Source organism: Eurypyga helias, unplaced genomic scaffold (assembly GCF_000690775.1).
Source record: "Eurypyga helias isolate BGI_N326 unplaced genomic scaffold, ASM69077v1 scaffold12169, whole genome shotgun sequence".
NCBI lineage: Eukaryota > Metazoa > Chordata > Aves > Eurypygiformes > Eurypygidae > Eurypyga > Eurypyga helias.
In genome coordinates, this window is record NW_010274007.1 from 1 (window position 1) to 26,380 (window position 26,380).

Genomic DNA, 26,380 nt, shown 5'->3' on the forward strand with positions numbered 1-26,380 from the left:
GAAGGTGTGTCAGCGCTGGGTAGGCACTCGGTGCGGCTTGCATCTCCTCAGGCACCGCTTGCTTTCTGTGCCCTCTCTCGCCTGGTTTTGAAGACTTGGAAAAATCACTGTAAGTTCCGGGATAAAAGGAGAGCTGGTGACAAACCTTCGAAACCGAGTCGCGTGTGACAGGTGGTGACATGCCCTACAACTGCCCACCGGGAGACAACAACTTGGTCTCAACCTGTTGAGCTCGAATCCTGACACCTCACCCACCTGCGAGCTCTGGGCTGAGGCGAGCAGCCTGGTGCTTTTGCCTGAAATGCTGTTTCTGTAGGTATACAATGTTTGCTGCTAAATGTGTCAATTTAAGTGAAAGACATCAGGCGCTGCACCTTCGTCTGTGTGTGAGGGCAAAGAGGGGCGACTGGCACTGCTTGGGAACGACCCCCTGGGATCACCAGTGACGGGAATGTGGGTGTTGCTGTTACGCAGTGTGTGGGCTGGGAAAGTTAGGGAATCCACCTTTGGGAAGGAAGGTTCTTTTTCAAACTGTTGGACACTTAATAGACCTTAAACTGGATAAGATTCCCTCATGCGTTACTGTGTTGTCAGTGGTTGCTTTCCATGATTGATTTAGTGGCTATAACTTTGTACTTACATCAGTTATAGTTGTTATAAACTTATATTTTCATTTTGGACCCTTTAAATGAAAAGACTTAAGTTAGTGAGGGATGTTTCTGCTTTACTTGTTTAGGTACCATAATAAGATAGCGTGTCTTTCTGATCTTGTTTTGGAGGTGGACTGCCAGAAAGCATTGGCATGAATAAGATCTTAGTGATGAGTGGGAATCATTAGCATTAATATTAAACAGGTTGTAATCATCCTTTCCCCCTTTAGTAACTATTAGCCTGCAGTTAAAGTCTTACCAGGATACATTGCAGTATGTTTCTTAAGATACTGGGGTTGCATGGGCAACCTTAATGAGCAAATTCAGTCCTGATAGTGATTCTGGGGGTTGTGTATGACAGCGGTTAAGAATGAAGATTGCTATTTTGGGGGATTTCAGGAGCAAATACTGGCAGGTTAAGCAGTGACATGTCCTTGATAAGCTTCTTTGCTCCTCAGAGCAGATGTGTATCTCTCTTTGTTAAGTTCTTTGAAGTAATGTGTCTTTTTTTTTTTTTTTCTCTCCCCCCCTCCCCCCCCGTGTGTATTTGAAGGGTGCAAACAGCTATGGACAACTTGGTCTTGGTCATAAAGAGGATGTGCTGGTGCCTCAGGCACTGAAACATGTTTCCTGCAAATGTCAAGACATTAAAAGCATTACTGGAGGAGGGGGACATTCTGCAGTTATCACTGGTAAAAACATTGCACTTGCAAGGAGTGTGTGACTTCTAAACACGTTTTTTTTCTGTTTCCCTGTTGATTTGGTGCTGCCACCTATCTGTGGCTTCTGTTTCTGAGCAAGTACCAGTTCTTAGCTGCAAAACATGTTTCTCCCATGCCAAATAACTCAATATTTTGGGAGAGTTGGGAAAATGCCACTTTTGTTTATCTTCTCTGGTTGCTTTCTGGTTATGTGACGACTGTTTCTTCACCTGTTTAATCTCACAGTTTTTTGTACAAAGCAGCCAATTTTTCTGTATAGAGGATGTGGGGCTGGAAGGGAGAAGTCAAGTGGGAGGTTATTTAATCTTGAAGTTTGAAGGTAAGGAGCAGAAGATAACATCTGGGCTTTAAAAGGTTCTGCTGTATGCCATAGCTAATTCTGGGAAAGGAGGGATACATGCAGGTGTGAACATGATGAAAAACTTCATCACAGATCTTAGTGAGAGGTGCCTGTCTTACCATATGGATTGTTTCCCTTGACTCTCTAACTGTGCTTTTTCTGAGGTGTTTCTGGTGCATCAGAAATAACTGTTTCTTCTTCTTTTTGCTTGATTGCAGTGCCTAAAATGGCATGTTTGTTACAAGATCTCATGGTATGTACACTTATCTTTTCAGTCTGTGAAGTATAACTGATTTACTCTTTGTTTTTTCTTCCAGGCATGGGAGAACTCTTTGTATGTGGCCATAACAAAGAGGGGCAGTTGGGATTGAATCACACAGAGGATGTACTGCATTTTACTTTGTGCACAGCCCTGTCTGGCTTTTGCGTAAAACAAGTTGCCTGCGGCTGGGATTTTACAATCATATTAGTAGGTAAATATGTCTCTGTAAGATCTGGACAAATAGAGTGATACAGAGAACACACTGAGAGTTCCACACTGCTACTGTGTGTGCGACACATGGGCACTCACGAGTTTAAGGCTACTTGCCTTGAGAACTAAATTGCTCCATGTGCACTGTATCCCAGTGAACTTCAGACCTTTACTGCTGAGGATGTGTAAGACTGGAAGCCGATGGCCTCGGTAGCTCTGCAGTGGGTTGTCAGGTCCTTTCTTGAGCTACTCGGCTGTGATGCTTTGCTTGTTAGAATGTTACAGGGCATTGCTTCTGCTCACAGATTTACTGATTGGGCTCTAACACCTCATTTTGCAGGTTCTGGCCTAGTTCTGTCCTGTGGGTCTAACTCTTTCGGACAATTAGGAGTTCCTCAAATATCAGGTCCGTGCTTGATTCCACAAAAGATTGAGGTAAAGATTTCAAAGTAATTGTACTTCAGAGCGCTGTACTTTGTATTGCTTACAGTGACTTATAAAGGTCATTTGACCTCAGTGGACTTTAAGCCAGAAATGATGTAAAGTGCTACTAAAGGTAGTGAAATTGTGTGGATTTACTCCAGCTGAAGTTTTGCCTCAAGTGTGTAAGATACTAGATATGTTTTGCTACATGAAGGGTATGTGCCTTCACTGTACTTTGTTGGAGACTTTTGCTTAACAGCTCAAAGCAAAACAAAATGACTCAACAGTAATCCACCCCAGAAAAAAACAAAATCCATAATGGGGTTCAACACAGTCAGCTCTGCCAATTATTTTGATCTGTTGCTCTTGTGCTTCTTGTGCAGCAGTTCTGTTTGTAAGTACATGGTGCTTTTTAAAGTGTATTTTTAACTGTCAGAGTTTCTTCCACCCCCCGCCCACCCGATAAGGACTGTGGTATTATTTCTTGGCTGTAAAAACATATAAAAGTAAGTTTTGTCACCCCCAAAATAATAGTAGTGTGAGAAAGTATGTAGCTGCAGGAAAACTAGACCTGAGAGAATAAACTTTAATTTTGTTGCTTCTGAGGTTAAAATGAATTTTACCTTTGCATGTAAGGGAACTGATGAGTACGTTGACTTGCTTCGTATCTAACCTCCAGCATTTACCAAACAGTATCAACTTCCAGGGAGATAGGAAGGCAAGTTAGGTAACAATGTCTCTGTTGTCGAGCATCTTCAGTGCTGAAGGCTGGACTCTGACAGCACACCTCATGTTGTTCCTGTGAGTCATGTGGAGGTCTGTGGTGATATTTGTAGGTGAGGCACTGCTGAGTGTGAGTAGGGAGCTCAGAATATAGCCCCAAATTAATTGCTTTAAAATGTTTTAAGTAAAAGGTACTGAGACAGCTGTAGCATCAGAAAAGCTTTCTTCTTGTTGGCTGTAAGCCTAACAGTTTAAATAATTTTCTCACAGGAATTCTAATTATTGCCTAATTTACACTGTAGTTTCTTATTTGGAGAACACTAAGGAAACTCTTTTCCATCCACATGTCTAATGAAAGCAATAACTTCAGAGTAGAAAAGATTCTCAGACAAGAAGTTTATCCTCGTGGCTCCTGCCAGATATTCCTTTGCCTTTTTTAATGTAGGAGAGGAAGGACAACTGATCCCCTAGGTAACCCCTATTGAATAGGGTTAACTCACCTTATGTTTCTGTATCCTTAACATTTCCGGGGAGCATCATTCTGGTATGATGCCTTGAAAATGGTAGTGTTGGCAGTGCTAATCTGAATCTGTGTCCTCTTTGACAAAGTGGACCATTCATTTATCTGGAATATTTTGTCTTTTGGTTTGTATCCTGTTAAATGCTTGGGCTTGATGCCATCTATTTTAAATAGTGTTAGGTCTGTGAGAAGAATAATAGATTTGCAGAGTACTCAGAAGTGGGGAAGTGCCAGAATTGAAGTACCTTGTGCAAACTGAAGTCAGTTATTTTACGTGTGTGTGACTTGGTATAGTCTTCTTTTGCACGATCACCTTGGGCAGCCTTCAGTGGTGTAGGTGGTGCTGTCAACTGTACTGTTTGTGATCAGAGGGCTTGATAATACTGAACAACTTGATGGCATTTATTGCTGCTTGTCACTGGTATTTGCTGAGCTTTTGGTGTAATTCTTGAGGAGCACTGAGTTAATTTTAAGAAATAAGCATATCTATCACCACGAAGATTTCTTTTTTCATGGGGGGATATTGACTGTGGCTTTTTATTTATTGCCACAAGACTGTACATCCAGTTGCTTTGCTTGATTAATTCTTGTTGGCCAAAATTTACTTCCTTTGTGATACAAAACGTTGATATGCATTGTGACATGCAGGCTGGAACTGTGAGAACTATTTTCATAGCATTCCACTTCTGTGTTTGGCATATTTTGCTTTTAGAGGCACTAAATGCAAAAAGTAACTAAAATATATTTTTCTTTTACTTGCATAGTCTCTCAAAGAGAAGGTGGTGGATGTTGCTGCAGGACTGAGACATGCCCTTGCTGCTACAGGTAAATATGTCATCATTGATATGTCAGTTCAGTAACAAAGGAAATAGAGCTTTAATGGATCAGGGATGAAATTCAGTTTAGCTTTTTTTACAACTGAGGATCAACAAACTACACATACTCTTTTATTTTGGTTTCATTTTATGTGAACTGTAGTATGGGTTACAGGTAGTGTAGTCTAGCTGAAGATGCAAAGGAGATGCTTGGAAGAAGAGTGGGAACTCTGGTGCCTGTATGAATACTGGGAATTAAGCTTCCCTGAGCTCTGTGCTCAGTGGACGTTTGAATTCAGGGCTAGGTCAAGTCTCTGAAAGGTCCTGAGGACAAGTGACATGCTGTGATTCTATTTTGGCATTGAGCAACCCGGTCTAGTGGAAGGTGTTCCTGCCCATGGCAGGGGGGTTGGAACTAGATGATCTTTAAGGTCCCTTCCAACCCAAACCATTCTATGATTCTATGACTTTACTCCCTCAGTGTCCTGGACTGCCCAAACAAATTAGCATGAAGTGAAGGAAGGAGCAGAAAAAGTACAATGAACTTATAGTAAGAAATAAATTGTGTCCGTTCCTGAGGCGCTACAACTGTGGAACTTTTGTTACTGAATCCTCAACAATGGTGATGTAATCCTCAGAGATCATCATTTTCAAAGGAATGATGTAGGTCTCAGAGTGCAGAGATGGGCTGCTGAATATCTTCTTAGTTTTCTTACCTGCATAAGTGGGACTACAACTGTTTGTTGCTTGATTACTTCACCAGGGTTATTCGTATGTTTATGAAGTATGTTTTTGGCATAAAGGTCTTTACACTGATTCAAACTGCACTTTAAAATGAAGTGAATATACCTTTAAAACTAATTAATGGGATAAGTGATTTTGTTGGTTGATGTGTTTAATCTCTTCTATCTGTGTTTACTCTGGAAAGAGAGCGGTTTGGTGTTTCAGTGGGGAACTGGCATGGCATCACGGGCAAGGCGTGCAGTCCAAGGAAAGACCCTCCCCCTGTTCTTGACAGCAAAGGAGCCTTGTGAGGTAACAGGTAATCCAAGAATCTGATTCCTTTGTAAAGGTGGATAGAGCAGAAGTATAAATTGAGTAACATGTAGCATCCTTTTATTATAAAACCACTTGGTGTTGTAACCACGTAGTGGAGTAGCTGAAGGGTAGAATGGGTGTACGAGGCCATAATCTGTGGGGGAAATGATTGTGAGTCTTGCATTGTCTGTGGCCCAAAGCACAGGCTTTTGTTTATAAAATTAATCATCAACCTGCTACACTTGATACAGCTCTATTTTATGTTTATGCATGAAATGATATCTGCTGTCCAAATTTTATGACACTAACTTTTCTCTAGGTCTGGAAGACGTAAAGGTGAAGAGGGTTGCTGCAAGCTCCTATCATTCAGTGTCACTCACAGGTAGGCCTTGGGTATAGAAGTGAAAGTCCTTGTCTTGCCTGTGAAAGTTTTTGTGCTTTCAAAATGTTTGTCAATTTTGGTTAGACTGGTAAAAATTGATCTGGCTTTGTTAGTTAGTGCTGGCTAATTATTTTGTAGCAGCTTTGGATTCAAAGAGCTGGATTCATGTTTTGGATTGTCTGAATTCTGTGTGGTTTTTTTCTTGGGATCAGGTGTGACTTAGCCCTTATGAGTAAGTGAGGGTCTGGCTCTTAATGGTTAGAAACTCTTGTGAAAGGACATGGTTGGGTAGGTCCCTGGAGCTGCAGCTTTATGCTGCATTGGGTAACTCTGAATGGCTGAATGCTGGAACCAGAAAGGCTATGTTAGGGGGTTGTCCCAAGAAAGATGGCTGTGACTATCCCGCTTCTGCTGTGTGAGCTGATGCCTCCGCACGAGGCTGCACTGTGCAGGGACGTGAGATGGTCTGAAGCGATCTTTGGTGGCTCTAATACAACAGTGTGCAGATCTGTGTGAGGTAATGTAAGAGCATAGTGCTTATTTAAAACAGTAGTAAGTTAATTTCATCATTTGGGCACTTCCAAAACATCTACCACTTGTTCTTTGACCTTTAGGCAGTGCTCCCATGCTGGGGTATTAAGTATCCAGCAGTAAAATTCTAATACAGGTTGGGTTTGTTTGGTAGACTGAGAGAAGGGGAAACAGAATAGCTTTTCATGCTGTAATCTTACAGTTTTGGAGTGTGGGAAAAGAAATGTATTGAACCTTATGATGATAAGTCTGCCAAACTTTATAGGAACAAGTTCTTAGCAAATATGCAGCCATCTGGTACCTCTGTCATCATTAGATGGAGCACTGGAGTATTTGCTTATGCAGGTCTACAGAGATTTAGTTGTGTGGGGAGATGTTACACAATGTAAATTCTGTTGAATTCTATTGATGCAAAGTTTATGTGTGAAGTTTATATTCTATTAGTGAAGAATAACTGTAAGGACAAATGATTCTACTTTAGCTAATTAGCACTCTGTTTAGAGAGTGAAGAGATTATTCTTTCAAGCTTTTGCTTTTTATTTAAGAGAGTAGTCTATTTGACAGCAGGGGGACCAATGCTAACTAAACGCCAAAGATTTTAATAACGTTATGCTGTTGCTGCCCTTCATTCTGCAAGATACTTGTTATTACTTAAAATAAAGATACTTGATATAGTAAAGATACTACTGTAGGGTGTAGTATTTGACTGGGGATTTTTTTCCAGGAATCTCTCACGCTGTGATGCAATTTTCTTTGGCTCTGTTTCATGAGCCGCCTGCTGGTTGGATACCAAACACCTGCAATCAGGCAGGTTTTTGGCACAGATGGGGTTGTTGCAAACATGAATGGCAGTTCCTTTAAAGAAAGGATCGTAGCCTACCTGTATCCAAATGGGTCTGAAAGCTTCAGTGGTGGGGATATGGTGCTAAGTCTAAGTTTTTGTTAAAACCTACTCAAGAAACGAGATGAGGGTTGAACAAGTGACGTTCCCCAGGATAAAGGAAACGCACCTTCTGAAGAAAGAAAGGTGACAGAGGCAGTGCATGTTAGTTGTGAAACATGAATGGCCATGATTTTTTGTTGAAACAAGCTGTTACCATCACCGTTTTTTTTTTCTTTCTCTCTCCGTGAGGCGTGCGTACGTCACTCTGGGAAGGAATTTATCAGTTTAGTGGAATATTCGAATGAAACAATTGCCTGATTTGTTTTTCCTTTTCATTTCAGTTGTGGTGTTTTATTGAGGCATGTGGGAAGTCCTGCAGATGACTGTCAGTAATGTGTAATGACAACTACTGACTTCTTTTCCCACCCCCCTCTTCTCTCTTGTATCTCACCAGCAGTGCTATAGGGAGTTTTCCTGGATCATACTTTCTATTACTTTTACCAAACTGAGATAATGAAATATATTGTAGCCTAAGTCCTGCTTTATTTTTTTTCTTCCCCTCTGAAAGATTTACTTGGGTCATGCTGCTTGTAAAGAGTTCAGTGCTGACCTGAGACTTCCAGATGCCTTGTCTTGTGGACGTGTGCTCCCAGCACTTTCATGTTGCAAATGTTAATGGCTTCCGGTGTTTCGAGGCCAATGATCATGTACTTCATGTGTACAAGACTTATTTCTTATGCTTGCATCTTGTACAGGGTGGCAAAGGACTTCAGGAGGGCTGATAGAGCTCATGTTCTGTTAAGTGTTTCTTGTGGATTGTATTTTTTTAACGTGGAGGCCTAGAACCTGAGCGGAATGATTTTGTGCTGAAAAGATTGAACTAATGATATGTAATATCTGAACAGTCATATTGTTACCGTCAATTGGTCATTAGGCTGTCAGCAACTCCAACTCACACCAGTAAAATGCACGAAGCAAAGTGGATGTTTCTGTAAATACAGTTATCCCTGTGGGTGGAATCCTGGAGTGCGCGTTGCACAAATGCTTATTCTAGGAGGTGGGGGAAGACAAGTTATTACTTACAGAAGTCTCTCACTAGTTGTCCAGCATTGTTCTGAGGCATGATATCTTACTTTTTGCGTTGTGATTGGTGGTACCTGCTTTAGTTGTATGTTCACAGCTGTGTGTCCAATTCCTTTAGGAAGTGACTGTGCAGTGTGAGGCAAGGAGCATCAGACTGTCCCAGCTTTGGGGATTTGCTGAAGCTAAAGAAGGTGGGAGAGTTCTGAGCAGAGCTAGGAGCCTGTAGCTCTTGCAGAGAGGCTGGGGGACTAATGCAGAGCAGGTGCAGCCAGCCAGGCTTTGAAGAGTCCCAGGTACTGGAGGGGAGTAACTTATTTGCTGTGATTCAGGAAGTTGTTTACTGGACTGAATCAAAACTTTGGGGTAGAGGTAAAAGCTAGCCTGCAGGAACTGAGAGGGGCTGCTCAGTGAGTGTCCCCAAGATGCTTTGATTTTTTTTTTTTCGTTCTCTCTTCAGAGAAGTTGACAATTGTGGTTAGTTTTCTAATAAAAATTAGCCTTTGCTGTAAACATCTTTGTCCTCTTTGAGAGGCTCACAGTGGAAATGAGATCTAGGCAGTTTGACCTGAGACCTCTGGTTGTTTCACAAGTCAGTGCAGCCCTTGGAAAACAGGCTGTGTTAAGGCCCTTACAGATATTTCTGGTATCCTAGTTACGGCGTGCACACATGTGGTAAAGAATGGTAGGAAAAAGTGAAAACGTGAATGAACCATTGTTCTTTCTTCAGCATCACTGAACTGAGGAACCTGCATCTGGTGGTGTTTGATGTATATCACTCTCAACAAATTTTACCTCTTTGTCGACTGTAGATGGAGGACACCTCTATGTCTGGGGCAGCAACAAACACGGGCAGCTAGTGAGCAAAGAGATCTTTCTTGCTAAGCCCAAGAAGATTGAGACTCAGTTTTTCTTGCACGAGAAGATTGGAGCAGTCTGGAGTGGCTGGACCCACTTGGTGGCACAAACAGGTAGGGTATCTAAAGAGCAGTAACATAGCACCAAAACAGTAAATTGTTTTTATTGCATGCAGTGTTCTTTCTCAGAGATACTGGTTGGATGCAGAGTTTTGTGGTTTCACCTGAGCAGTGGTTGCCTCTTGAAGATGAGGAGGACAGACATCCTTTGGCTTCTGTCCCTGTAGTATTATAGTGCTTAAAGATCGGAGGGCCTGGTGTTTTCATAAATGCAATAGGACCTGCATGTATGCACTAGAGGGATGCAGCCTCTGCCTCATCAGGGTACCAGTATGCTAGGATACATTTGAGCTTCTACAGACCATTCTGCTGGGTGAGTTATGATGTCTTTGGGGAGAAAAGAATTTGGTGGAAGACTTGCTTCAGAAAATAGAGAGGCAGGAATATATGGCTGCAGCTTCCAAGATGTGTGACTGTATTTGACAGGAAGAAAACTGTCATTCAAGGCACAGGAATTAGGGAGGAGGGAAGATAGTCCTGAGCACGTGTCTGTCCGAAAGGTGTGGGGGCATAGATACATACCATTCCCAGGTTATGTAGTGTTAGCTCAAGAACTTAAGAACAGGCATAGCCAAGAACATGAGAAGCTGATGAAAGTATTTTTCCTAGAGTCACATTGGAGACTGCAGAGCCTATTGGTCTGTGAGGATACCACCTCTTTGTTAGGAAAACTGCAGAAGGGGCCCCAGATCTCTTGTTATTATTTACTGGGTTCTGTAATTGTGGGTAGTGGCTCAAGGAGAGCTTAGCCTTCAGCGTGGGTGGTTTTATTTAAATGGAGTTCTTGCATGCCCAAAGGTCAGCGTGTGCTTAAGTGTTCTATGAAATTGGTGCCGTAAATCCTGAAACGGTCACGCAGTAATGTCCCTCGCTCTGTGAGAAAACTGTCTGTTTTAATTAGTGTGTACTGTGAACTCCTGGTGCCGGAGTTTGGAGGGATGTGATGCATGACTAGAAAAACAAATTGGTTAAGTGTTCTGTTTCATAGCATTCGATGTTTGACATCAAAGTACGTGAGAGAAATGCCATGTAAAAAACCTGCATTACCCTAGCTGCTCTCTTGGCTGTTTTTAAAGACGTGCTTCAACTCTGATTTTTAGAGGACGTTATATGGAAAATTTCAGAGCTGTAAACAATGCTACCTGCTGCTTGGAAACTTTCAGGTGGGATAAAGGAATTTATCTCAAAATGATTAATTCTTGAATAAAGTGCTTAGTGTCATTCTCACTGGAACAGAAATGGTAGAAAAAAGACCTTAATCAGGATGACCTGATTTTTGAAAAGAGGGTCTTGTCAACATGGTTTGCCTTGCTTCACTATTCCTTAACAATGCATACCCACTAAGTAAATCTTCCCCAAAGTTTTAGTAACTAATATTCTGCTCAGCTGATACTTACTTATCCGTGGCCATTACAGGAATGAAGTGAATATTTTAGTAAGTGAATTTTAAGAAGAGGAAAAAAAAATGTCAAGTGACTAGTAGGGATTTTTTTTTCTGAATGTCTGAAAGGAATTTAAATACAAATAGGCTGACTTCTTACATCTGCATTGGAAAGCTGGCCAAGTGATGCAGTGGCATAAGTTATTGCTGAAACTGAGTTTTATGTATTTAGAATTTTAAATCTCTTCAAAAGTCAATGGACCTGAACCTAAATTATCCAGAATAAGATTTTGAATGGCCTTTGGCAGCCTCTAGATACCAGTCAGTCTCTCATGGGATTTTCAAGGGTTGCTCAACTACTAGACATAGTGTGAGCTAAGCACTTAACTATTTCTGAAAAATCACTTGCTGCCGGTGATTTAACTTGCAGATAAGTAACTGAAAAATGCAGCCAACTTAAACTTTTCCCTGCATGCAGTTCTTCCTCCATTATTTTTACCTCCTTCTAGAAAAAGAGGAAATGCTGCTTCATTTGTCTGGTTCTGAAGTCGCATAAACCAGTGGTCTCCAAAATTGATAATTGTGCACCCCTATGGAGTAAAACTTCCTTTTTGAGCTTGCACCCCCAATACATATATACTTACTTATAAATTACAGACATGTACTACTGTAATAAATTATGCAGACTATGGAACATGCACAATAGAAATTTAAAAAAGGATGAGATAAAGATGAAATAAAGACTACTTAAAATATTATTTTATTAACTAAATTAAAACCATTAAGAATTTTGTAATAAATAAAGTAGTACATCAAAAATTACTTTCTTCCTGCCCTCCAGTGGATTGCCTTGTGGACCCCCTGGGCTGTATGCACTCCACTTTAGAGGCTGTTGATATAAACAATTCCTGCTCACTTTCCTCTGGAGATTTCCACAATAAGTGGAAAGGAAGTAAAATAAAATTATTTTTGGACATGGGAAAACGGAAGGAGGGAATATTGTAGTGTGATGCCTCTCCTTTCATTGTGGAAAGTAGGAATGCACTTTGGAAAGACATTGCAGTGTACAGAGATTTTGCTGCATGAAAGAATGGGTAAGTTTTTTCTAAGTAGTCGTCTCACCATGATGCAAAATTCACTAGTTTAACATTTGTGTTACTATATCTGTTCTAGTGTTGTGTTTTCCACAGAAAGTAGTTGAATTTTAAGAGGCCATTACAAATACTTAAAATTGTGTTTGGATTTTTTTTCCCCGAACATTAATCCTGGTCAGAGTAGTAGTAATAATAAAACATTCATTATTACAGCTGTCTTGACAGTAAATTAAAACTTCTCATTGGAAAGACACAGGAAGAAACTGGGTGGATAAAAGCTGGACACTGTTCACGCATAAATTCACAAATTCTGCAGTTTCAAAATGACACTGTGATCTTTATCTGCCAGATGAGCAGTGCTTGACTGCAGAACTAATGGAGCACTGAGAAGTAAATGAGGCAATGGTGGTGTTGAAAGCAACTATCTGGAGGAATAGTGGGAAGTTTCATGGATGCAGGGGTTTGACACTTTTAAAGAGAGTCCAAGCAAGTTACCAACTTTGTTATCAGAAAAGAAGGAACACAGCATGAATTTTTTTCTTCTATATTATGCTTTCCCTTGTGTGTAAACTAGCTTGTTTTAAAAGTCTTGCTTTGTTTTTCCTTCATACTATTGGCAAAATTTTGCATTGTAACCTAAAGAAAAATATACATCTGTGTGTTTCATTTCTTCCCCACTCTGTCCTTAGAAGTGATTTTAATTGCTTCTGAAATAATTTTTTTATCTGCATCTCTCTTCAAATGTTATATTCTACCTCATTCAGCCAGTGTGTTGAAGGTCCTGTTTCCTGTCATTTCTCTTTAGAGTTTGGTCAGGTCTCTCTTTATTTGTTGTTGCTTCTATCATAAAGCAGTTCAGATTCAAGATTTTAATTCCCAAAAGATGAATTGCTTAAGAACATTGAGAAATGTCTTCATAGGGTATTGTCTTTCATCCTCACCCTTACCTGATCCTCATGAGCTTCAATTCTTTATTCTTTTTAATCCTAGAGGTGTCTTTTGGACAATTTCTGTGGTACACAATGTTACTGTACAATAATTTATGAAATTCTTCAAGACAGAAAACTGCTGCTTTTTTTGCCTTGATTACTGATTCCTACAGCAGGGAGACAATTAGACTTTGCAGCAGCACTCGTACACCTTCGAAATTAGATATTATTCTGCTACTAGTGATGGTCGTAGTTGATGATGCTTGGTCCAAAAAGGTTGAGGTTGAGAGACCCTGGTTGCTTTTTGGTCAGGTCTCTGATAAGATATGAACTTGTTAGTGTCTTTGGTTTAGTCATTTTCTGTGTGAATGCTTCTATCAAGTGACTTTCAGGGATGCTTTTCAGTTCTGACAGGGCAGTACTGTTATTGCTCTAAGTGAAGGACAGAGCAGATGCATCCTTCTGGCCTCAGACCCAAGTGCAAGTATCATTCTCTTCAGGCAACTGCTCTGTGAAATGGCTTGCTTCCTTTCCAGCACTCTGCTTAATGGCACAAGGAGCACCACTGCAGTATAGGTGATACTATTTTTGAATAATAATGAGCAGCTGTCTTGCATTGCTCTGCTTAACAATGTCAACTTTAATTTGTGGCCCTTCTCAAGTTGATACAAACGCTTTGGGGGTAAAGAAAGAGAGGTTATTGCTGAGATCATTTAGAAGAGATCTAAGTTGTGGCCTGTAATGCTGAAGATGTAAATTAGGCTACTTTGAGAAAGGATAGAACTGATCTGACTTGAAGGCAAACCTAAATATAGCAAGAGAAGACTTTAAAAGACTTAGGGGTGAATCATCAACTTCAATTTAAAACAAGTTATTTTCTTTTTTAACTGGGATGCCTAATAAATAAGCTTTCTTAATCTGGCCTGTCTTATTATCTAAGTATTCTCCTGAATACATACACTAACATATTTTTCATGTACTGTCACATGAAATTATGCCTTGTTTGAGCTCAGATCAAGAATTCCAAACTCTCTCACCCAGAAGGAGCTGCCTTAAAAATGCAGTTAAATTATATTTCTGCTGCCTGTGCGAAACTGCCTACAGCTAAAAAGTCTTGGAAGAACAAAATGCATTGACATAGTCTGAGTAATACTCTGAATCCTCATTCCAAATTTTCATCTGAATTTGTCAGTCTTTGGAGGTCCCTTTAAGTCATGCCATTCAGGCCATGTAAAACCACTCTGAAATGCTCTGACGTGTTACTGACCTACACGGTACACAAGAATCCATCTCCTGTTTTTCTGAAGCAAATGAAAACGTGTCCCTCCAAAGTCTGAGAACAGACTGAGGGAATATTTCTAATCAGCTGCCCTGAAAAGGAGGTTTACTGCTGCAATTGCAGTATGTGCTTTCTCTGATGCCCGTCGCTAGGTGAAACTGTGGGGCTTTGCTGGGAAGTGGTGTGATGGATGGTGAAGTGGCAGGACGCTGCTGCCTGGCACCGAGCAGTGCAGTTCTGGCACTAGAGGTCCTTTCCAGTGCGCTTTTCAGTCAAGACTCAGCAGCCTTCCTCACGCCAGAAAGCATGCTTTCCTTGCCTTCAGTTTTTCAGCAGCTCCCACAAAGGTATCTTATGGGGACTCTCCTTTCCTCTTTTTAACCACTATAGCTGACAGTCAAAACAATTTCAAAGTGGAGCCTCTTATGTTCTTTTTAATGCGAGGTCGCTGTATTTCATTTGGTAGGATGCTGGGTTTTGGGAAAACAGGTAGAATACTAGAAATTAGCTAAATCAAAACTGTGAATTCATAGGAACCCCCAAACCTTCTTGAAGCAGAATGTGCAAAATGAGTATTTAAGAGAGAAAAGCCTCTGTCCATCTTCCTTGGGCTAAGTAAACTAACTGAAATCTGCTAAATGCACTTGCTTTTCTGTGGTCTTGGTTCTGTGGTTTTGTGGTGCATGGTTGTTCTTGCCTCCTCCTTAAAATGCTGTAGGTTGATGTCATGAGGTAATGGGTGCTTATGCTTCAGAGCCTTCCTGTTACGTTCCTTGCTGTCATCATAGATGCTGTCATTGTCGTGTACTATAAAAGAAAGCAACGTCAGTTGAATATGCATAGATTTTAAAGTAGGAGCTACCCCAGGGAAGATCATAAGTTATTCCAAAGTACGCTGTTGAATTCCACCTGTATGCCCCAGTGTTAGCCCAGTAATTTTTGCTTGACGGAAACGTAACCTCTGGAAGACATTCACCTGATGGAAGGGTTTTTTTATTCTTGTTTTGAAAGATGCTGGGTTGCAGATCCAATGAATGAAGGAGAGTGCTACTGGAGCCACTGCAGGTGCCTGGCTGGCACTTAGACTGTAATGAGTGGGCTGGTGTTCTTTTGACTAGGGTCCAGGCAGTTCTGGCAGCTCTTCTGGAATACTGTGAGAGTGGAAGATTTGCCTCTGCTGTTGGAAGTTTGTTCCAATGCTGAAACTCCAGCTTAAGAGGAAAAAAGAAAAAAAGGCGAAGTGACCAAGAGAGACAAGGTGAAGGCTGAATTGAGATCATGAATGGAACCTAACAGGAAAATGCCAAAGATAAGCTTTTGTGGCACTTTATATATTTATTCTAAGGCTTTTTAAGAGCGCTTACAGGACCCAAGTGGGAAGGTCTATTAAGTATCAAAATTGCTCAAGTTAGAATGAGTAGAATATAACTTTGGCCCCTGAAGACTGTGAAGCTTGAGAGAGAATAAGTAGATAATGAACTAGGTTTTTAGTGCATGTGTTGTGTGTGTTTTCACTTGTCATCACTTTGAATTTACACTGGTGATATGGTTGGTTTACAACATATACATCTCACAATCTGACGAATAGTGGAACTTCATGGTTGCATTAAAAAAAAGACTTTAGCTGCATCTGGCTTTAGCTGGCAAATTTTAATATTTCAGGGCCTATCTTGAAGGCCTTGTGTTTGGTTATAAAGACCAGAGCGTGGAAGGTGGAGAGAAAGAAATGCACGAGCTTGGGAATGAAAATTCAGAAACTAAAGCTTTGGAGAAATTAACATGGGATCTGTGTGAAATTAAGTGTCCAATAGCAGGATTAAAGATTCTAGATGTGTATGGAAACTGCCTTATTTTCTGTATTGTTTTGTTTCAACTTTCATCATAATTATATTTAAGCAAAGTTTATACAAGCCAATGAAGTAGGGGTTGATGGTTCCCAAGTAACTGTGTAGTATGTTACTTGGGAAGTCTGTATCTGGCTGGCAGCCTGCTGGGGGACAGGGAATGTGCTAGCTCTTCCCAGCATTTGAGGTGAAATTTGTAGCAAGTTTACAGCCTGTGGATGCTCTGAGAATTGAAAGGTGTCTGGGAGAGCACATATGTAAAGTGAATATGAGCACTGACGTGACATTGTATGGATACATCTAGATTTTACAGGTGTGGAAGTGGTGTTTAAGTCAGTTCAAGGTATTTAACATAGTTTAATATTACATGTCTTGAGTTCACATTCTGAATTGGATTTATTTTGTTTCTCCCTTGGAGAGACATAGGTAAGTACTTAAGCTCTGCAAAATACGTGTGTATAAACTGTGAAGTATTCTTGAAACATGTGGCAATTTATTATTCTGTGAATACATCATTGTGGAGAACGGATTTTTGTTAAGCAATTTGGTCATAAAGTCTGCTTTGCCTCCAGCAACAATTGTTTTGAATCCTCTTTGCTGATGTAACACACCTTGATTTCCCGCCCCCCCCCCCCCCCCCCAAGTTAAGGAAATTCCATGGCATCAGTTTTTATAGGTGATTGGGAAAAATGGCGAAGAACTAAAAGCATGAGTGACTTCAAGAAGCTCTGTTTTCCTATTCCTGGCATCACTTTTCCTACTTTTTGTTTAAGCATGGCCCAGTCTGTATCCCTGTGGCCCCAACTCTGAGAGTTTTTTGTGAGGCCAGTTTCTGACAGTCTTCAGGAAGAGACTTTCAGTGGAAGACTCCTGCAAAGATTAACTTTGGAAATGTGCAGGTCTGGAGTTGAGGTGCAACACCCTCTTTTCCCCGGTATTTAGTAAAGTTTAATGTTCTTGCCTTCAGCAAGGTACAGTAAGATCCTTTGTCTCCTCTGTGATCTTATGGCTGGATTAAACATCTTTATTTTAATTGAGGGGCCTGGTAGAATATGCTGTGCTTTCCTCTGCCTTGGCAGTTGAGGCTGAGGTTGAGCAAGTATCCAGGCCTGGGGAAGATGTCAGTGCAATCTTTGTGCTATGGAGGTTGAAGTTTAGTGTGTTTTCATGTGAGTAGATCTCTTTGTTTTGGTCATTATCTTATTCATGGGATCAAGGAGATGGTCAGTCTGGTAGACTAAATCAAGAATTAACTGAAGTAGAATATGCTGGAGAGGAAAAAAAAAAAACCTCAACAGTCCAGTGACCTGAAGAGCCCTATTCCTCAGCAACTTATGAAGTTTATCACGTTATCTGTTCCCAGGGTTTTGATGGGAATTCTTTCCTCAACCAGCAAGGAACTTAAATTTACAGACAGTATTTGTGGAAGGTTTCTGCAAATGAGAATTAAGCAGTCGAATCCTACACCACCTTGTCTTTGGGGAGTATAGAGGGTGGCGGAATCTTGCCAGGGCCATTATAGAAGCCTGTTCTTTTAACTGCCAATTTGCCACTGAATCTGAGGGAAGATTTTCTGCCAGAAGATAGATCTTGGTAAGTGGTGGATCTTCTGTGTGTGCTCTGAGGCACAGCAGATTTTGTCTCCAGCAGCTATGGCTCACCAGCACAACGGGAGCCTTCTGTGGCATCCTACTCTGTGTGTCAGTCCCTCTTGTGTCTTACAATACAAACATGTTTCTTCTATATTTTGTTCTTCTTTTAACAAGAGCTGAATAAACACAACCTGTGGGTTGGCTCTGGCTTATACAGTCTCTTGTTTTTTTCTGGCTTTACTGTATCAGCTTGTGTTACCAAGTTAATGAATTTTAGCTCACTGAACATTAAAGCATCTTGGATTTTATTTTCAAAATTGTATGGATTTGAGTTCTAGATAGCTGTAAACAGCTAGAAGGGGTTGGCATTTTCTTTGGCTTCGTTGGCTGGCATAATTCTCTGGCTTTATTTTTAAACTTACAAAGTTAGAGAGTGAGTGTTTGATTCTACGCTCCGATTTCTTCCGCTTCTGGCTGGGAGTTGCTTTTGCATGACAGTGGTGAAAGTATCGAAGAAACTCCTATGATTTTGTTGCTGAGGAGGAGGCTAGGTTCAGTGAGAACTGAGGGTACATTCTGAAAGGTTAGTATTGAATGTTCAGAGTTGTTCATATGCAAAGATTTTTTTTCACAGAAGCTTGCTAAAACCACCTTTTGAGTAATTGTGTTTGTTTCTTTGGTCACTGTCCCTCTTTTACCTCTCCTTGTTCTTAGCAACTTTCACTGGGTCAGTAAACAGTTATGCATGCCATGCCATATTTAATTTTTACGTGTGAAGGGAGAGGTGTCGGGAGGATGCTGAACTAATTTTGATTGAAGCTATTCATTGTAAAATGGAAACATCAGTGATTGGCATTAATATTAAAGAAACTTATCTCAGTATTTATTTGAAATTCCCTTTGTAAGCTATACATAGAGTATATTGGCAAATGGAGATTCAGATGGTCTATGGAGAGTAGGATTTACATGGATTTTTGTTAAATTTAGCTCGTGATAAATGCTGACAGATTTTAGCAAGAATTGTAAAACTGGAGGAAAACAGCTACGACAAATTTTGCAGATCTTTTCTACTCATCTTCTGTGTGGCAGCCTATAGAACGATTCTCCCACAGAAGACGGACAATATACAGTGCATAAAGCTGGTCTCTCCAGGTTTTCCTGGCCATGGCTTCCTTTCATGCTCACTTAGGCCTGTCCGGGTGAATTTTAATGAGTACTGCATGACTGGAGGAGTTTGGAGAATGACTCAGTCGTCATTCAACATCACATTCTGGGGCTCTTCTAACATAGACCACATGTGTGGGAAGAGTGACTATATTATTGAATTTCTCTCCTTTTATTGTGCCATATCCTCCCTTTTGCTGTTGGAAATAGTGACTATTGTGGACTTGAGTAATGTAAATGTCTGCCCTAACTTGAAGAAACTTTGATCTTTAAAAAGCTTTCTGAAAAATGAACCTATAAATGCGGATGTGGTATAGATTTTGTTTGGGTCATTAGTGTGTGAGATAAGGGATTCGTTACTCTTTCTATTTTTTTCCCCTTTTCTTGTTTGTTTGCTTTGGTTTCCGTGGTTGGATTCCTGCAGTTTAGGGCTAGCCATATATTTAGCAAACGTAATAAACAAGGTCAGATACATTAGCCATTATGTGGAGGATCGTAGGGAAGAAAGTTCTAATGGGACCTCATTGACAACACGCAGATGGCACTAAGCAGTGAAGGGTATCAAGAGCAGGCTGAGAACTGTAGATGAAGTTGAATTTTTCAAAGAATGTAAAAGCTAAAAGGGAAACCCTTGATCCCTAGCCACTTGAAGACAGGCTTAGCTGATCACAGATGGGTAATTACTTGTGTGACAGTGGCTTTTGTTGTCTGTATTTCCTACCATTCCTGTCAGAAAACAAAAGATCTCTTCCTGGTTATGATGTGTGGGCCACATCTGGGTTCTCTTTCTGATGCAAGGCTTTCACCTGCACCCTCAGCAGTGGTAGCTTTCTTTTGTGTTATGAAATAATACTTTCTTATGGTGCCTGTATACAGGAAACGTAAATGCGTCATTTGTTCTGTTTTCAGTGTACTATACCACTAGAGGTAATTCGCAAGAGTTGTAGTCTTGGGGTCTGAGAGGAGCATCTTGTTGGCTATGAGCTATTTCTTGGGGTTTTACTTTTTCATTCTTTTTCCCTTAAAGCAAATTGCAGTGATGATAATTCTCTTGGAAACACCTCCCCTTTCACAACTGTTGTGTAACCGGAGTACAAAGATGATACAAATTTCCTTTGAAGAGGAAGAATTTGACCGTACATGTCCTGGTCTTTCTGGTTTTTCTGTGTACTTGTACCTCGAACTGTTGGCACTGTCTGAGCCACCTGCTCTTTTGTGAAACTATTTCTGGTTTTTGTGTTAATCCACTTCTCCTGGATCTTACTGAAATTGCTTCAGTCGTGTCTGCCAATTCACCTATTTGAAATCGTGTTGGACTAACGTGTCTGCCAATTCACCTATTTGAAGCTGAAAAGAAGCAAAGGTAAAGGCAAGGGAAAAATCACTGCTCTGTTAGTTCTGTGGTAAGCTGCCTGCGAGTTCCACATTCATACGGATTACTAGAGAAAGATCCAAATGTGAAATATGTAACTTGCAAGGCCATTGTTGGGTGCTGTTCTGACACTGTGGGCCACAGACTGTATAATTTAACTCAGCTCCTTTCTTCCTCCCAGATTTTAATTCAACTTCTTGACTTCGTGTTGTGGGTCTCAGCAGCCATTCACAGTGATGCTTCTTTATTGGGCTTTTGTTATCCAACAAATAGCGTGGAATCGAAGATTGGGTTAGGGGGTTCCTCCCTACGACTCCTTCTGGTTGCAAGATGGGGGGTGGGTAAGAAAATGACAACTTTTGAGTGGTGAATGTTATCGCATCACATGACATGTAGTGGAATGATGATGGGATTGATTGAAATTTTGGCAACTCAGAGCACTTTTAGTCATATAAAGAACTGATGTGAAAGAGACAAATTGTGAGAATTTGCATTGCAGAAGTCTTGCAGTTATGCAAAGTGGATATCAGATAGTCTCAGACAAACAGTTTGAATATTTACTAAGGTAAACGTGCTTTGTCCTCACTTTGCTAGAATAAAAAGCTGGAAGCTGAAACCGATTGTTACAAAATAGCTGAACTAATCTGTATGGTAGCTGGTTGCCAAAGACGATGTATATTTACTCTGCCCTCTTAGTTTTGTTGGTCTTCGGACACATGTACGAGAGAAATGGCTATTGCATTTTCAAATAACATCATTTAACGCTAAGCACTACTAGGCTCAACTTTTGAAAGAAGCTGCCTGTGTGTACATGATCTGTGCCTGTAATTGCACTGACCTAGAGATCTCATTTAACCTTAGAAGCATTTTAAGACTCTTAAATACTTGTTTTCGTAACCTTTAAATGACATTTCCTGTTTAGTAATTAATTATGCAGGCTTAATGCTCACTAATGAATCTTATTATTTGAACATAGATAATGTGCTTTTTAAGAGCTTAGTGGCAGTTGAGTGCTTCTGAAAAACACTACCTTTGAGGATTTATTTTCTTAAGAAACAAAAAAATAACAGGACACCCACCCCACCCCCTCCCAGCCTATCATCTGGCTTGTTCTTTTGACAGTTGATGTCAGGTACTTTTCAAATAGTGAATTCGAGGTAAGAAACTATAGGATACAAGAGAGATATCAACGATTGTGAATTCTGAGTACCAGATTCGTAGTCTTGTAGGAGGACTTTTTCCCCTTAATCGATACTTGGGTAATATAATGATACCTGCCAGGAGAGTGTATCCACGTATTTTATTTTGTAGCTTGACTGGTGGCTTTTATTCTTTAAATTATTCCAGTTGTGAGGAGCCATAAAACAATCTAACAAGTCTGTGATGAAAATTTTCAGTACTTGTTACATTGTCCGTGTTTGGGTGCTGGGAATGACTGTGCTATTGTAACATAAAGTTGTATCTTTGTCTTAGCCAAGTATGTGCAATGGCTTTTTCCCTAGTATGGAGGGTCTTAATTTTTGTGTATTTGTAAGGACTCGGCTGCCTTAGCTGGATTTCTGAGTGCTCTGAAAATTCCATGACTGATGTCTATGTTTTAGTGCTTGGGTCTGGTACATACTCAAGTGTGGTTAGCAACTTACATCCTTTACCATTTGTTGTGTCTTAGGCAAAATCAATTTTCTTATTTTCTTTTCTATGCTGCTTTGTGTCTTGATTTCCTTGAATAAAAAATTAAGGTTGTTTGTAACACAGCCTATGAAAAATATAATTGAATTTTAAAGTTTATGATTAATTCCTAGTTTATAGTAGGAATGAATACCGGGTTTTGTTTACTTTGAATTATGTTGGTGTTGATCTCCAGACCAGCTTTCATTTTGGCAGTGTATTTTGGATACTTGTTTTTCTTTATAATTCTATGCATGGAAGCACAGACTGAGGGCACTAGCACCACATAGCAAGATTAACCTGCCAGCTTGAGAAACTTGCAACCAAAAGCTAAAGAGGGCCAAACCAACAAACTTGAGGGAGTCCAGTCAACAGGACCAGCTGTCAGTAGGCACTGGATGTGCCTGCTCAGTGGCATGACCCAGAACTGGCCTCCAGTGGCTGTGCAGCAGGCTCTTGTTGGTAAGTGAGGCTCAGTCTCAGTGGCACTGAAGAACAAACAAATCATCCCTATCCCAAGGAAAATCTTGAAGGGGAGCCTGTAAAAGTTTTTGCACTCTGGGTTTTTTTTAAGTCCTCTTCTGTATAGGAGGAGAAGGGGCTATTTCAAGCCTAGTTTGTGGCATGGTAGATACCCAGGTTCAACTCCCCCTGTTTTTTGTGGTTCCTATGTGAACTTTAGTGCACATAGCGTCTCTCAGTGCATGTAGATATATTCTGTGTGGATCCCAAACTGCGATTGAGAGCTGCAGATGGAGGGGAATTGCATTTATCTGTGCCCCTTAGGATGCACTTTAGGGTTTGGGGATGTTCTGCTGAATTTAAGAACTTGTTTGGTTCAGGTCTGCTTTTTCGGCCCAGTATTGTGAGGAAGACAGTGTATAATAAGAATAAAATAATCACAATAGTTACAGGTTTCCTTTTCTGGGACAGAGACCTGGACAATGAGAAGGTATTTGACTCTCATTCATGGAGAGTAGAAACCCTGGGAGGAGTGGGGTTTCCTTAGGTAACTCATTTCTGCTTGTACTCAGTGTCATTTAATTAAAAAAAAAAAAAAAATGTACAAAACATCGTGAAGACGAAGATCTATTCAGGGACAGTACTTTTTCAGTTTTGCTAAGATATTTTTATCATAAATACAGGAAATCTTACTTTTCTAGAATTTCTAAAACCTTACCTTTACAAAGCTGCCCAAAATATATATACAGAAACTCCATTAGGAGTCTGTCTTTCTACTTGTCCTTCCACTCTGAAATAGTAAGCAAACTGAAAGTCAGTTTGGCATTTCTCATCTTGAGTTTTGCACCTTAAAACAGCTGATAGTTGTTTTGTGGGAATTTGCCTGTACACCAATGTTTTCTTTCTTGCTAGTGACACAGCCGACACAGCCCATTTAAAAGAAAATGGACAGTAAAACTGCCAGAAGAAAGGGTCAGGCTATGGGAACAATATAAGGGTTGTAGACTGGATTTCTAGAAGTTCGTCTGGTTTGAAGAATCATCCTGACAAGTCACACAGTGAAAAGGATGGTGTTAAATCCTTTTGCACTTGTCTCCTCTTGCTTGTGCACTTGGTTAGAGGTTAAAAATCCCAACCAAACAATGCCAAACCACTGTGGGCATGCACACAGGCAGAAGCTGATAGTTGAAATGTAAGAAACTGCTGATGTTTGCAATTTCAAAATCTAGGGTAGTTATTTAAAGTTCCTCTAATCCACCAGAGCTGTGTTGGAGCAGTGCTCGTGAAAATGAGGTCGCCCCATGCACTTGGGATTCAAGTCCCTGTAGTGAACTGATCCTCTGTGGACACAAACTTGATATGAAAAATTGAGTGTCTCATTTTTAAGCTTTTCAATTCAGAGCAAAGCAGTGAGTCTTCCCCACCTGGCCATCTGATTTAGAGCAGGAGAAAACTCGTGGTATCTTTACACATTGTCCTATGTCATTGCATTCTGTGAAGCGTGAATGGGAGGGTACTGCTGCTTCCATCAACATCCTGTTTAATGTCAGGGAAAAGGTGGCCATGAAGACCTAGGAGCTTTTTGTTCTTGTCTTCATTGTTGTTCCCTTCTTACTCCTGAGGAGAAAAGTTTTCTTATTTTTTCCCTCTCATTTTCAAGCCTGAGCCCTTGTTATTACCAGGCAGAGTAGCACATCAATACTTCCATTACAACCCTGTTCATGTACATACATAGATAATCCTTAAACACAGAAATGCTGGCAGTGCAAGTAAATACAGATGTCGTAGCTATACAGAGGCGGTTGTGGACAGCTATTGCTTCATTTGGTAAACATCAGAAGTAAATCTCACTATTATAATTCTCTCTTCACAGTGAATTTCAGATTTCTTTACAGGAGGGTCTTGCATTTAATTTACATAAGTAGTAACGTTCAGAAATGTTTCTAAATTTGTGTACTTCCAGATCAAAGCTTCTTCCTCATGCTCTGTGTCCTGTAGCAATGAAATGCTAAAACCATCTCACAGTCAGTCTCCATATGTGAATTCTGTTGGGTTCGAGTTCTGAGCTGGAACAAGAAGGCAGGAGTCAAAGGGGACTCTGCTAGCTGAATAGTGTGCTCTCATAGGTGATGGAATTTTTTCAGGGTATAAATAGCATTTAGATACTTTCACCATTATGCAACTATTTACACCTTTGTCCCCTCTCTCCCTTCAGTCTCCTTGATGTTAAGCATCTTGCCCATACATAGTTGAGGTTGTGATTTCCCCCCCCCCTGCCTCCATACTCTTCAACTCAGTCTCTTTTGGATGTAGGGGAAAATGGGGATAATATTCCAGAGAGAATACATCACCTCTTTGCTCATTATTCATCTCTTGACTTCAAAGGGCATGAATTTCCTTCTCATCCTCTTAGACAGTTTTGTTCCTCAGTGAGAATGCTGCGGTTACAGCTGCTCGTTATTTGAGGTGAGCAGCCCACTCTGTCATAGCCAACTGTAGTTGCTGTTCTGATGGTTCTGACTCTGACAAGTGGGGTGATCTCCTGGGAGCCTCTGGGGGTGCCATCGTTGGTTTAGTGAAACTTCTGTTTTTGCACTTCGTTGCTTAAGAACAGCACACAGGGTTCAACTCCACTGGGAGTAGAGCTCAGCTGCTTCTGGAGCTGCTGAGAAAGTTAAAGCTGCTTAGCAAGTCCCAGGATTGGTCCTCTAATGCTCTATTTTTATAATGCTTTCTATTTCTTTCTAGGTATCATGATTCTTACTCTTTGGAATCATGCATGTCCAAGGCTTGTTATCAAGGGAAACCTCTGTGCAAATGGTCCCAGTGAATATTTGTTCTTGGGAATGCATCTTGTGGGCAACAGCAAAAAAGCCCAGTTATTCTTCAGATTGCCATCCCAGAGCATTTCTTGTGATGTTGCTGTGTCTGTCTTTCCACAGCATACCCCTGAGTCTTTTGACAAGGTAAACATTAGCACTGGGAACTTAATTACCTTTGCCTTGTTTATCTCTTGTGGACAGATGCTTGTTCCTTCTTGGATAGGCTCAGATGGCAATGGGATATGAGAGTAGCAGGATTACTTGCGTTCTCAGAATTCATCAGTTCACAAATGTTTGCAAGATTGGAGCTATAGGTAATGCTTTTCATAAAATGCTACAGAAAAGATGGGTATGCTGTAATTTTTAATTTCTGTAGAGTTTTTCTGTAGCACTCTACTGTGTTAAGTCTAATGAATCAAGACCTGGACCTCGCCTGGAAGGGGATAAATGCCTGAGCAGTCCACTTACAAAGAGTGGGAAATAAGATGCAAGAAAATAATTGTGAACAAATAAAAGCATATGCCTTGTGTTGCTTCTTCAAAATGGTGTCCAGAAAGAATTGAATGAGTGATTAGAAAGAATATCTATTCAGTTTTCTGGGGAATGTTAGAGGAAGAGATGCTGAACTGCAGAAGGTGGGAAATTCCAGGTTAGGGAGTCCTGTATGGAAGAAAGCATATAACAGTGCAGAAGGGCATGGGGATATAAATATAGAATGTCAGTGAAGTGTATGACTCATACAGCTGTAGTAGCATAGTGCAGAATTTATTTGCAGGAGTACAGAACAAAAACCCTATGGTATACTATGATGCATTTGCAGATAGTTTTCCATAGCTGGTTAATCTTTTATGCATCCTGCTTTTTTAGAGGCATCACTAAATTATGTCTAGATTTTTCTCTTATTTTCCCCTCTTCTTTTTGTTAGGACTTTGTTTTTAGATGAAGAGTTAAGTCCTCTATTGAACCTTGAATGCAGCGGTTCTGTTTGCAGGGTAGAGATGAGTTAGATTTGTTTTTAATCATGTAACTAATTTTAGCCAGCAATCTGCATTTTAAGGCATTGCTATTAAAAGTCTAAAAGTGAGATCTGTATCATAGTTTGAATTTAAAATGAGCCAGGGGCACAGCTGGTGAGGCAGTCATGACTCTAATCATAAGTGGAGAGAAATGAGAAGGGAATTTTCTCATCTTGCAGGACGAATGCGAAGTGTGATAGG

General features: G+C 40.5%; 1 protein-coding gene across 1 annotated transcript in view; it reads left to right on the plus strand.

Moving 5' to 3' along the window:
* Window positions 1–1,203: 1,203 nt before the first annotated feature.
* The window catches only part of SERGEF (secretion regulating guanine nucleotide exchange factor), a gene marked incomplete at both ends in the record, with an annotated part of 30,479 nt that continues 5,302 nt past the window's right edge, over window positions 1,204–26,380 (plus strand). The window contains 7 exons of the mRNA XM_010159683.1: window positions 1,204–1,342; window positions 2,030–2,185; window positions 2,525–2,619; window positions 4,615–4,675; window positions 5,594–5,707; window positions 6,023–6,085; window positions 9,392–9,550. Of these exons, the coding sequence (XP_010157985.1) occupies window positions 1,204–1,342; window positions 2,030–2,185; window positions 2,525–2,619; window positions 4,615–4,675; window positions 5,594–5,707; window positions 6,023–6,085; window positions 9,392–9,550 (787 nt within the window). The remainder of the gene's footprint in view (window positions 1,343–2,029; window positions 2,186–2,524; window positions 2,620–4,614; window positions 4,676–5,593; window positions 5,708–6,022; window positions 6,086–9,391; window positions 9,551–26,380) is intronic.